General features: G+C 26.3%; 1 protein-coding gene across 1 annotated transcript in view; it reads left to right on the top strand.

The window, feature by feature from the left end:
* Positions 1–12,051, top strand: part of LOC117177421 — a 164,437-nt gene extending 152,386 nt beyond the window's left edge. The window contains exons 9-11 of the mRNA XM_033368093.1: positions 1,081–1,320; positions 6,662–6,943; positions 11,724–12,051. Coding sequence (XP_033223984.1) covers positions 1,081–1,320; positions 6,662–6,943; positions 11,724–11,989 — 788 coding nt within the window. The 3' untranslated portion in view covers positions 11,990–12,051. The remainder of the gene's footprint in view (positions 1–1,080; positions 1,321–6,661; positions 6,944–11,723) is intronic.
* The last annotated feature ends 277 nt before the right edge of the window (positions 12,052–12,328 follow it).

Here is a 12,328-nt window from a genome sequence, read left to right as displayed (position 1 = left end):
ACGCCAATTAGCACAAATGGTAAGTTCCGACAGTGCCTACAAGTGTGCCTACTGGCCGCTAAATGGCAATACCGGTTTCATATGTATACACCTGGTAGAGTGGGTCTATAATCAGTTACGTAATTTAAGTACGGCTCATAGCAGGAAATCTAATTTTTTTATTTGTGAGCTTTTCTTGTGAATGTTTTTTAAATTAAATTTTGTCTAAAAAAAATCTCTTGTTTCGCTGGGAATCGAACCACAGAACTTTCGATTTCCGGGCGGTTGCTTCTCCTTAAGTTGATAGAGAGGTCGAAAAAAGAATCCTTCTTCAGAAATACGCGCATTATTTTGCCAGTTGTTACGTGCTTAACATTTTCAAGGAATCTGTATTATCATCAGAAAATATCAGAAATTCCTCAAGTCTTTTCATACTAGATGGAGCTATCAATTTAAAAAATTTGAGATCACATTTGTTCTGAAAAAAGATCTTCTCTTTCGCTCCGCTAGGAATCGAACTACAAAACTTATGATTGACGGTCGGGTACTTTTCCCTTAAGCTATAAGAGAGATCGAAAGAAGAATCCTTTTTCAGAAACACATGCATTATTTTGCCAGAATTTCTGCTGTTTTCTGGTGATAAGACAAAGTTTTAATTCATAGCTTCATCTAGTCTGAAAAAACTTGAGGAATTTCTATTATTCTCTGACGATAATACAGATTCCTTGAAAATTTTGAATAAGTAACAACTGCCAAAATAATGCTCGTATTTCTAAAAAAGGATTTTTCTTTCAATATCTCTAGTAGCTTAAGGGAAAATCACTTGACCGGCAATCGGATTTTCTGTGGTTCGATTCCCAGCGGAGCGTAGAAGACCTTTTTTCAAAAAAAATTTAATTCAAAAATGTTCTAATTCATAGCTCCATCTAGTCTGAAATGACGTTAAGAATTTCTGTTATTCTCTGATTATAAGGATGAATCCTTGAATAACTGAATAGGATCCTCGAGAAGATATATTGGAAGGCAATTTATAACCCGTTTTTTTAAAGATGAGCAACAGGATTCTCAGTTTTCCATATTTATCATGATATTTGCATACAGCGAATTCTGAGAAACCTTGCGGCAAAATAGGAGTTCCGGACGACCTAGAGGCAGAAGAAAGGACATCCACGTTAGTAACGAGATCGTTGCCAAGAAGATGTCTCTCCGTCGAGGGTGCCACGAATAATAGATCCGGAATGAACCAAACAGCAAGACCTGCTTCAGTTTTCCTTGAGATGGATAATTCCAGAAGGTTTCCAACTTCCACAAGATCTAGACGTTCTCGCAACTACTACATAAGTATGAATGTTTCCATAATTCAGCGAAAATTTTCGATTCTAGGAATATCTTTCATTCCTAACTTGGATGTTGGATAAGTCGCAAGACATGAGAATGACAATTGGATAAGGACCAATTTTTTTAAGGATCAGAATTCCTGAAAATAAAACCAAGAATGCAATCACCAAACTTGGACAATCACTATAATATGTTCCTGTTGTAATTTGAGAAAAGATAAAAAATTTCCTAAAGAAGAAAAAAAAATTATTATTTTTTTTTTGGACAAAAAATAAAAAAGAGAAGGCAGAAGATTTAGTTGGTTGCCTTCTCATTCTTTTTTATTTTTTCTCCAAAAAAAGCACTCTTTTCTTTTTTAGAAATATTTTCATTTTTCTTCACATTACAATATGTCAATATTTATGTAATAGGTCAATATTTGACTCGCTGATAAAATTAGTCATTTTTAATGATTCAGCTTGATAAGTTTCCAACTCAAAATGTCTTTTTCTAACAAAAAATCAAATAGTTCAATTTTCAATGAGCGAAATTGATTTTCGAAAAATACGATTTTTCAACAGAAATAATGGATCTTCAACCAAAAAAATAAATTTTTTACAAATTAGTTCAACTTTGTAACTAGTAGTTTAATTTTCAAGAAAAATAGGTGAATTTTAGACCATGAAGATTAATTTTCTACTAAAAAGACGAATTATCAGCAAACTATCAATTTTTTCAATTAAGTAGTTAAACTTTTGACTAATTGTAAAATTATTAACAAAAACAGATGGAATTTCACTCAATATGATTGGTTTTCTAGCAAAAAGAGGAATTTTAAGTAAAAATTAGATTTTTGAACCACAAAGGTTAACTATAAAAAAATTAATTTCGTACAAAATAGTTCAATGTTTAACGAAACAGATTAATTTTTAAATAAAGCGATGAATTATTAACCAAAAGAATACATTTTGAACAAAGTAGTTAAACTTTTATAAAAGTGGTGGAATAGTTGAAAAAATCAATTTTCCGGCAAGAAGATTTTTTACCAAAAAAAGAACGATTTTCAATCAAAAAGTTGAATTTTGAACAAAAGAACAAAAAACGAATTTTCAATCGAAAAAAATGAATTTTTAAAAAAATTTTCACAACTCTCTACCGAGTAGTTAAATTTGCTACCAAAATATATCAATTTTAAGGAAAATAGTCCAATTTTCAAGCAATGTGATTAATTTTCTACCAAAAAAAACAACAATAAATTTTCAGCAAAAAATAAGAATTTTCAACCAACGGGTGACATTTAACCTTTAAAAAATAAGCTTTTAACAAAATAGTTCAATTTTCTAAAAACAAAGGATTTTTCAACATAATACAAGAATTTTAGACCAAAAAGTTACATTTACAACTAAAAAAGAATAATTTTTGATAAAAAGACCGAATTTTCAGTTAAATAAATAAATTTTCACCTAATATGATGAATCATTAATTGAGACAACAAATTTCAAACAAAGCAGTTTAACTTCGTACCAAGTAATGCAATGATAAGAAAAAAATTAATATATTTCCTCAAAACAGATGAAGTTTTTACTAGAGAAGAGAATTCTTAACAAAATACATCAATTTTCTACAAAAAAATTAAATTTGCAACCAAAAGAGATCAATTGAATTTTTTGTTTAACGAAGCAGTTTAATTTTCAACTAAATAAATATTTTTTCATCTAACATGATGAATAATTTTTTAAAATAGTAAATTTTTAAAGAAGTATTTTACCTTTATATTAAGTAATTGAATTATCAAAAAACATTAAATAAATTTTTCCCCGAAAAGATGCATTTTTTACCAGAACAGGAGAATTTTCAACAAAATACGTCAATTTTCGATCAGAACATTAATTTTGCAACAAAAAGAGATCAAATAAAAAAAAGACATTTTAAACAACCTAGTTAAATTTTTAACCAAACAGATGAAATTTCAACGAAAATAATGAATCATTAACTAACTAAGTCATAGAAAATAAGAAATAAATTTTTCTCAAAAAGATGAACTTTTTATCAGAAAAGATGAATTTTTAACCAACAAATTAAATTTGCCATCGAAAGAGATCAATTTAAAAAAAAGAAAATTTAAACAAAGTAGTCCAATTTTGTTGGAAACGAATAAATTTTGAACTAAAATGATCGATCATAAATTAAAATAATTCATTTTATATAAACCAGTTCATCTTTAAACTGAAAAAAGTAATCAAACAAAAAAAAAAATTTCTTCCAAGAAGATTAATACTTTAATCTCCAACCTAGATGTTCAATTTGCAACCAAGAGAAAATAATTTTAAACAATCTCCTTTCGTAAAATATTCTACTAATTTTTCAAAAATGTTAGTTATTTTCTATAAAATTCGCCCTTTTATATTGAAAATGGATTTTTTTTGGTCGAAAAATATATATTTTTTAATATTCGTCTTGCTTTTATTAAAAAATAATTTTTGCATTGAAAGCTTTAAAGACCTGGAAAATTCCTTGAATTTTTCTGTTGGTTTTGGAATTTTGGTTTCCTAAAAAAGTTTGTTTTTTAAATTTATTCTCTGCTAAAAGAAATAATATAAAATTAAATGCCAATCTTTTTTAATTTGTAAATGTAGATTTATATTACGTTTTTAATTATATTACACGTTTTTTTTAAACCAAAAGTTAATTTTTTTAAAGTAAAAATATAACTATTTTTTGGAAAATTTATTTCGTTTGATTGAAATTATAACTATTTAATTTTTCGTTGAGAACTAATCTTTTTGTTGGTAATAATTCAATAATTTTCAGGTTAAAAATGCAATTGTTTCTAGGTGATATTTAATTTTTTTAATTTGATTATTTGGTTGCAAATTCATTTTTGTAGCTAGAAAATTTCAGTATTTGGTCTTTATTAAAAATTAATCAAATTAAATTATTTTTGCAAAAAAGAAATTTGACGTCCATTTTTGGTAGAAAATTAATCTTTTTATTTAAAAATGGAACTATTTGTACAAAGATTTTTGTTCTTATTCTAACATTTAACTACATGGTCGAATTTTTTTTTATATGAAAATTAAACTCCTTTGTTAAAGAATTTTTGTTGTTGAAGATTTATAATTTTTATTGATAAATTATCTCTTTGATTGAGCATGTACCTATTTTGTTAAAATTCTATTTTTTTGAATTAATATTTTAAACTAAAGTTGAGCTATTTTATTGACAATTTGTCTTTTTTTTATTCACAAATTAATTTTTTAAACTGATAATTTAGGCAATCCAGTTGAATATTCTATCATTTTAGTTAAAAATTGATCTCTGTGGTTAAAAATTCAAGTATGTCAATTGAAGATTCCTTATTTTAGTTTAAAATGCATAATTTTTGTTGAAAATTTAACTATTTTGTTGAAAATTCTTTAGTTGCAAAATTAATTTTTTAAACTGGAAATTTCACTGTTCCATTTTTGGTTTCAAATTTTTATTTTTCATTGAAAATTCACCTAGTTGGTTAAAAATTTATTTCTTAAACTAGTAAATTGGAGTATTTTGCAGAAAATTTATTTATTATGTGGTAAAGTAGATTCATTATTTTAATTACATAATCTATTCATTCTGTCAAAAAAGTAGCCATTTTGTTGAAATATTGTCTCTTGTTTTAATTGGAATTAACTTTTTTAACTTAAATTTGAACAATTTTGAATGAAAATTCTCTTTTTTTTTGTGAAAATTAATTTATAAAACTTAAAACTTAATCCAGTTGAATATTCGAAGATTTATATATTCGAATCGCTGAATTTTTTAGATCTTTCGGTTTCTTACCATAAGTTCTTGCCGTCGAAAATTTAGTTGTTTAATTGAAAATTCTTTTTTACAGATTCATTCTTTTCACAATTCAAGCAATACAGTTTAATAGTCTAAAATCAGAAATAAAACTTAATTTCTAAAATGAAAATTTCAATTTTTGGTTGAAAATTCATCTTTTAGATTGGAAATTCTACAATTTCACAACTAAGTCAATTTTAATCACTTTTAATTTTAAAAAATGTAACACACGGGAAATAAATAAAAAAAAAAAAAATATCAGTTTTCTATCAAATTCATCTTAAATACCGTATTTTTTTGAATCTATTTGACAAAAATGATTTTTAATCAATAAGTGGGAAGTGTTCAAGTATCTTAAAAGCCATTTTGAATTGTCTGAACAATTATTATTATTTTACAAACATTTTTCATCCTGTAAATCGTGGAAACTTATTATTTTTCGGGATCAAGTGCAAATAATGACACAAAAATGTAGAGAGCGATATGTTTTTAAAGGATATTTTGGTAATTATTTAAACAATTTCCATTTGTTTACAAAACTTTTTTCTCCTTTAAAGCGAAAAAGTTACTATTTTCTGGAAATATAGACACAATTAACAGATGCTGACAGCAATATTTTTTCTTATGTATATTTAACAATTACTCAACAATTTCAATTTGTTTAAGAAACTTATATTTATTTAAACAATTTTTTTCTGTAAATCGTGGAAAGTTATTCTTTTCTTTACTTTATAAGACAATTAACGAATGCTAAGTATAATAGTTTTCCCTAAGATATTTGGCCAACAAATAAATAAAATGATTTCATAGGGGGAAAAATATTTAAAGAACTAATAATTGCTTAAGCAATGTAAAATTATTTTTGTTATACTTGGAAACTCGTCACTTATCATTTAAAATTATTTATGTTAAAAAATTCCAAAAAATAACGTCCTTTTACTGAATTTGATAAAAAAACTGCTATTTTCCATTTTTGGGTCATTTTCCGGGCATAATAAAAGGGAATTGGGAGTGTCAGATTTAAAAGTTATTGGTTGAAAGTGATTCCTTAAATAATCCTTAACAGGTAACTGCATTTTAATTCAGAAAAAGTTCATAAGGAGTATTATTTTTTTATATTTTTTTTCAAATCGAGCTTTTCCCACTTAAAACTCCATATTAATTTCAAAAGCCTGGGGCAGATATTTATTTTCATGTAATGTGATACGGCATATCTGTCAAAAAAATATTCTTGTTTCGATCTTTCCAGTAGCTTAGTGGGTAGAGCACTCAAACGTGATCAATATCTCATCTGATCGGACACTTACCATCCCGATGATAATACAGATTTTTTGCATCTTAATTTTTTTCAAGAAAACTCACAAATGTCTTGGATTTTTTTCTAAACCTCGAAGCACCCTGCTTTATTTATTTATTTTTTTAAGTAAGAAGAATGTAACAATTTCTTAGATTTAGCCATTATTTATGTTAAATGAATAATACTTGAAAAATAACTTTTGCGAAAAATGAAGAATCACATTAACACATTTAAATTTATTATTAGCTCGACCTTATAGAAGAGAAGCTCCATCACCACGAATAATGTCACCAATGGGTTTTGCAGTACACAGACAAGTTTATCAAGATGATTTCGATGTAGATTATAATTATCATCCTACCAATGAAGTTCAAGATCGAAGATCAGTAATAAAACCAGTGCCAATTTGGCTCTGTGTCTTTCTCGTTGTGAGCTACATCTTCGGAGGTGCTTTCCTCTTCACTTACTGGGAGAATTGGGTCTTTCTGGACTCAGCCTACTTTTGTTTCATTACTCTAACTACAATCGGTAAGAACCTGGCAAGAAATGCAATTCCCAATGACAAGGCTCAAATGAATTACATTTTTTTTATCCCTTGGCAACTCATAAATTCTTCCTTCAATATTTTCTCATCAGGAATGGAACCAAAAGGAAGTACATTGAAAAAATTTATGGTGTTTTGTTGAATAGGGTATTAATTAATTCTCGGTGTTGAAATATCTAATCATGTAGATTAATGATCTAATATTTGGAAACGAAAAAAAAAATTTCCTGAGTCCGGACTTGAACCGGGAACGCCACTATCGAAGTCACTCTATATGAGAAGAAACCTTTGAAGGACTTTTGGTATCATTGCGAGTCAACGAATTTTTTATTTTTTATTTTAGGTAGGCGAGTTGACCGGTAAACCGGAAAAGACCGGGAAATTACCGGAAATTTGATTTCAAACCCAGAAATTTGCTTCTGAATGAAGTAAAATGGAAGTTTTAATTATTTTTTTCAATTAAGAAAAGTAATTTCTTCTTTATCTACAGTCACAGACCATATTTTTAAAAGAATTGCAATTTGAATTTAGAAGAAAGGAGTTTTTAGATTCTTTCTGAATTGTAATAGAAAATTTTGTTACATTGTTTATTGCGAATGTATATTTTTATAGTTAAAAATTGAACTAATTCAAAAGTTAAAAAATATATCAAATTTATTATAAAAGCGGCTGAAAGTTAAACTCGTTTGTTAAAAATTAATTTTTTTGTTTCAAGATTCATATTTTTCATTGAAAATTCAGCTCTTTTCAAAAATGAAACTACTGTGTTGAAAATCATTTTTTAAATTAAAAATTTAACTAGTTCAGTAGGAAATTCAACTACTTTGCTGAAAATACTTTATTTTTTGTTAAAAATTAGATTTACAACGGACAATTCATCTATTCTATTTTTTATTGAAAATTGATCTTTTTTGGATGATAATTTAACTGTTTGGTTACAATTAATATTTTTATCTAAAAATTAATCTATTTGTTAAAAACTTGTTAAAAATTTGTTAAAAATTCGTGCTTGTCGAAAATTAGCCTTTATGATTAAAAATCCATCTTTTTAGGAAGTATGAAATTCACCTATTCCAATTGAAGATTCATAATTTTAGTTGAAAGTTCATCAGTTTGTTTAAAAATTAATTTATTCAACTAAAAATTTAATTGGCACATTCTTGGTTCAAAATTAATCTTTTTTGTTTAAAATTCAACAATTTTTCCTTTTTAATTTAAAATTTAATTTTCCTTGAAAAGTCACGTTTTTTGTTTTAAAAATCGATTTTTTTTTTGTATAAAATGCACTTTTTCTTAGGAAGGTAATCTCCTTGTTTAAAAATTCATCATTACGGTTACAAATTGAAGTATTAAACTTGAATATTTATCATTTTAGTTCAAAAGTCATCTTTTAAGTTGGAAAAATGCATTGCTTTGGCTGAACATAGCTATTTAATTGAAAACTTGCTTTTTCTTTGGATGAAAACCAATTTTTTGCTGAAAATTGAACTATTTTTCTTAAATTTGTTTAAGTTTTTTAAACTTAAAATGCAGCTATTATTCGATTTGAATATTGCATAATTTTATTTAAAAATTCATTTCTTTCGTTAAACATTAATTTTTTTACTAGAAATTTAATTATTCAATTTTTGTTTCAAAAGCAGTCTTTTTTAGTTAAAAATACATATTTCTTGGTTGAACAATGATTTTTTAAACTTAAAACTTAATTATTTCGGTTTTTATTGACAATTTATCGATCTTATTAAAAACAAATTTGTTTATAAATTGAAAATTCAATTATTTCCGTTGAAGATCAATTGTTTCACTTGAAACTTTATTTTTTTAGTTTGAAACTCAACTATTTCAGTTGAAGATTCACTGAAATGCATTGAAATTTTCATTTCAGTTGAAAATTTATCAGTCAGGTCCAAAATTAAATTATTAAACTAAAAATCTAACTATTACATTTTCTATTGAAAATAATTTTGTTTTTCAAAATTTAACTGTTGTTTGAATATTTTTTTTTATTTAAAAATTCAAGTAGTTCGTTAAAAACGAATGCATTTTGTTGAAAAACAGTACTTTTTGGTGAAAAATTAATCTTTTTGTTTAAAATTAATCTCATTGTTCAAAAATGCATCTTTGTGGTTGAAAATTCATATATTCCAGTTTATTCTTCATAATTTAAGTTGAAAATTCATCTTTTTGTTTTAAAATTCAACTATTCCATTTGAAGATTCATTCATTTAATTTGAAAATTCCTTTATTTTGTCATTTTTAGCTTTTTTTTGTTAAAGGATGTTCACAATGAGCGTCATGAATTAACATAAATGTTTAGGTTTAGCGCCAAATATAAATATGATACTTTTGGTTCACCGGGAAAATTAAAAAAACTCAACGGGAAAAATAAAAAAATAACCGAGAATTTGTAATTGACCGCCAAATTGCCACCCTGCATTATTTAAGTTTTTTTATAAAGATATGGTGTTAATTTTTTTTTGTCTACATGGTCTAAAATCAATATTTTTTGAATATTTATTATTAATTTTTATAATTTGTGAAAAAAATCTCTCTAACTCAGGTGAAATCTGTTTCTCTAAAGATTAGACCAGCAGTCGTCTAAAGTAAACATTCTAACACAAAAAATCAAAGGAAATTTCTGCAGAATTATACGTAACCTTTTGACTATTTTTATAAAAGGTTAGAAGGTTAGTTTAAATCAAAATATTATTATTTTGTTCAAAATTCTACCATCTTGTTAAAACTTCATCTTTTTTGGTAAGAAATTCGGCTACTTTGAATTAAAATTAAACTCTTATTAACTGCTAATTTTTTTGCTTGTACATTTATCTACTTAGTTGCACACTTAGCAATCGTAAAATTAAAGTATGTTTATGAAAATTCGACTTTTCGTTAGCAAATTAACTTTGTTGTTAAAAAATAATATTTTTCGCTTGAAAATTCTACCGTGTTGTAGATAATTCGTCATTTTGGCTTTACGATCCAAGAATTTTGTTAAAAAATTAATTTATTATGTTAAAAGGTCGTGCTTTTTAGTAGAAAATTAACCTTCTTGCTAGAAAATTTATCTTTTGGTTTAAAATTTAACTCTGCCACGAAATTTGTCTGGTCTAGTCGAAAATTAATTTTCTTGGCTAGAAACTTCATCTTTTTGGTTACAAATTTAACTATTTAGTTACAAATTTATCTTTTTATTTCTAAATGTAATTTCTTGGTTAAAAATAAATTTGGTTTTGGTTGAGGATTCAATTATTTTGTTGAAAATTTATCTTTTTTTTTAAAAAATCAACTGTTTTCCATATTACATTTGAAAAAGATTTTGTTTGAAATTTCAAATATAACATTTTTTGATGAAAATTTATATTGTTTGGTAGAAAATTAACTTTTTTGTTAAAAATTTTAATATTTGGTTGAAAATTCATCTATTTTGTTGAAAATACTTCTTCTTGAGATAAATTTCTCTTGTTTCTTGAAAATTATATTTTTTGTAATATATTTTTGACACTGAAAATTTGACTATTCCATTTCTGGTGAAAAACTTATCCTTTTTAGTTAAAAATCTAACTATTTAGTTAAAAATTCAAGCATTTTCTTAAAGTTTATGTTTTTTTTCGTTGAGTAAGTCAGATTGAAAATGTTGTTTTATTTTTTTAATCTAATTTTGTAAGCTGAAAATTTAGAAGAAAATTAATCATCTGGGTTGGAAAATCCTCCTTTTTAGATTGAAGACCAGCTATTTGGCTGAAGGTGGAATTATTATGTTAAATATTGAATAATTTTGTTAAAAAATTTCGCTATTTTGTCAAAATCATTTTTGCACATTATTTTTTTCGCCTGAAAATTCGTTAATTTGTATGGAAAACTCACCTTTTGTGGTAGAAAATTCGTCTTCCTTGCTTGAAAATTCTTTTTGGCTTTAAAATCTAACTATTTGATTAAAACTTCAACTATTTGTTTGTTTTTACAACTGATTTGCTTAAAAGCATTTGTTTTTAAAAAATGCGTCTTTTTGTGGTGAAAATTTGTATATTTTGGTAGGAAATACTTTTTTTCTGAAAGTTTAACTCTTTTGTTGAAATTTGTATTCACCTCAAGGCTGAATTACTTTCTTACCTTCTTGTTAGTTTCTTGGCAGGGGCGAGGGGTGGAAGCAAGAGTCGTAAACGGGCGACGAAAGTAGCCCAAAATTGGTTAACTAGTTTATGGACGTCACCTTAAATTGCCTATCCTTATGAGTGGTTAGAAAAGTTGTACAACCAGAATTTTTTTTCTACAAAAGGCACGTAACTGCTTCTAGCATAGCATTAAAATACATATATTTACATATCGTAAAAATGCAGTTTGTTGGTATTTGATTGAAAAATTGCTAGAAGGACGTCTAACATGTAAACCTCAATATATCGGTAAAGACGACCACAAAATGTGGTTTTAAAGATCTAAGAATAGATATGACGCCACACTCTCCTTCCTACGTGAAAAAAAAACTTTGTCCGTGCATAGAAAATTAAGAGTCCACAGAGTTATTTTTTACATAAAAATTTGGTAAAAACAAGGCAGACATTTTTGTATTTTAATATTAGAATAAGTAACTTCTGAGTTGCCTGAGAAAGCTGATGTTTTTGCATAATAAACAAATAAGTTACTTTCGATTAGTAAAGTAATTCATAAAGCTTTAAACAGCTTCCATCTCGGAAGGCTGAGTTTCACATGAACAGTCGTAATTAATTTTAAATTTGAAATCTGAAGTAAATATTAACATTTTAGGGTTTGGGGACTTTGTACCTGCACGTAAGCTCAACGCAGAGCAGGGCATAGCCTTATGCTCCCTTTATTTGCTTTTTGGAATCGCTCTCCTCGCAATGAGTTTCAATCTCGTTCAGGAAGAAGTCATTAATAATGTGAAGAGCGTTGCGAAGAGACTTGGAATTATCAAGGAGCAAGATGATGACGAAAACGACGATGAAGAGGATGAGTATGCGTACGATTATGACGAAGATGAAGAAGACGAGTGCCATGAACTCGGTGGTTAACGGACTGAAATTTCCTAATGTTAGTTTTATTCCATCTGATATTTACCATCCGATATTTCCTCTAATAAAGCACATTTTCCACGAAGATATTTTATTTTTGCATTAAAATGGACCATTCATTTAAATTTACATGGAATTCCTTCGAATTCTTTTAAGATCTCTGAAATATATTTTTTTAACTGTTTGATATCCTTTTAAATTCTTTCGAATTCTTTAACGTCGTTGAAATCATTTAAAATCCTCAAAATATACTTAATTATTTGAATTTGTTAAATTTTTTATGTTTTTGAAATTCCTTGTAGTCTTTAGAATTACCTAAGTGTATAGAACTTCCGGAGT

Source organism: Belonocnema kinseyi, chromosome 7 (genome assembly GCF_010883055.1).
Source record: "Belonocnema kinseyi isolate 2016_QV_RU_SX_M_011 chromosome 7, B_treatae_v1, whole genome shotgun sequence".
Lineage (NCBI taxonomy): Eukaryota > Metazoa > Arthropoda > Insecta > Hymenoptera > Cynipidae > Belonocnema > Belonocnema kinseyi.
The sequence above is the reverse complement of the archived record's forward strand: the minus strand, read 5'-3'. Positions and strand labels throughout refer to the sequence as shown.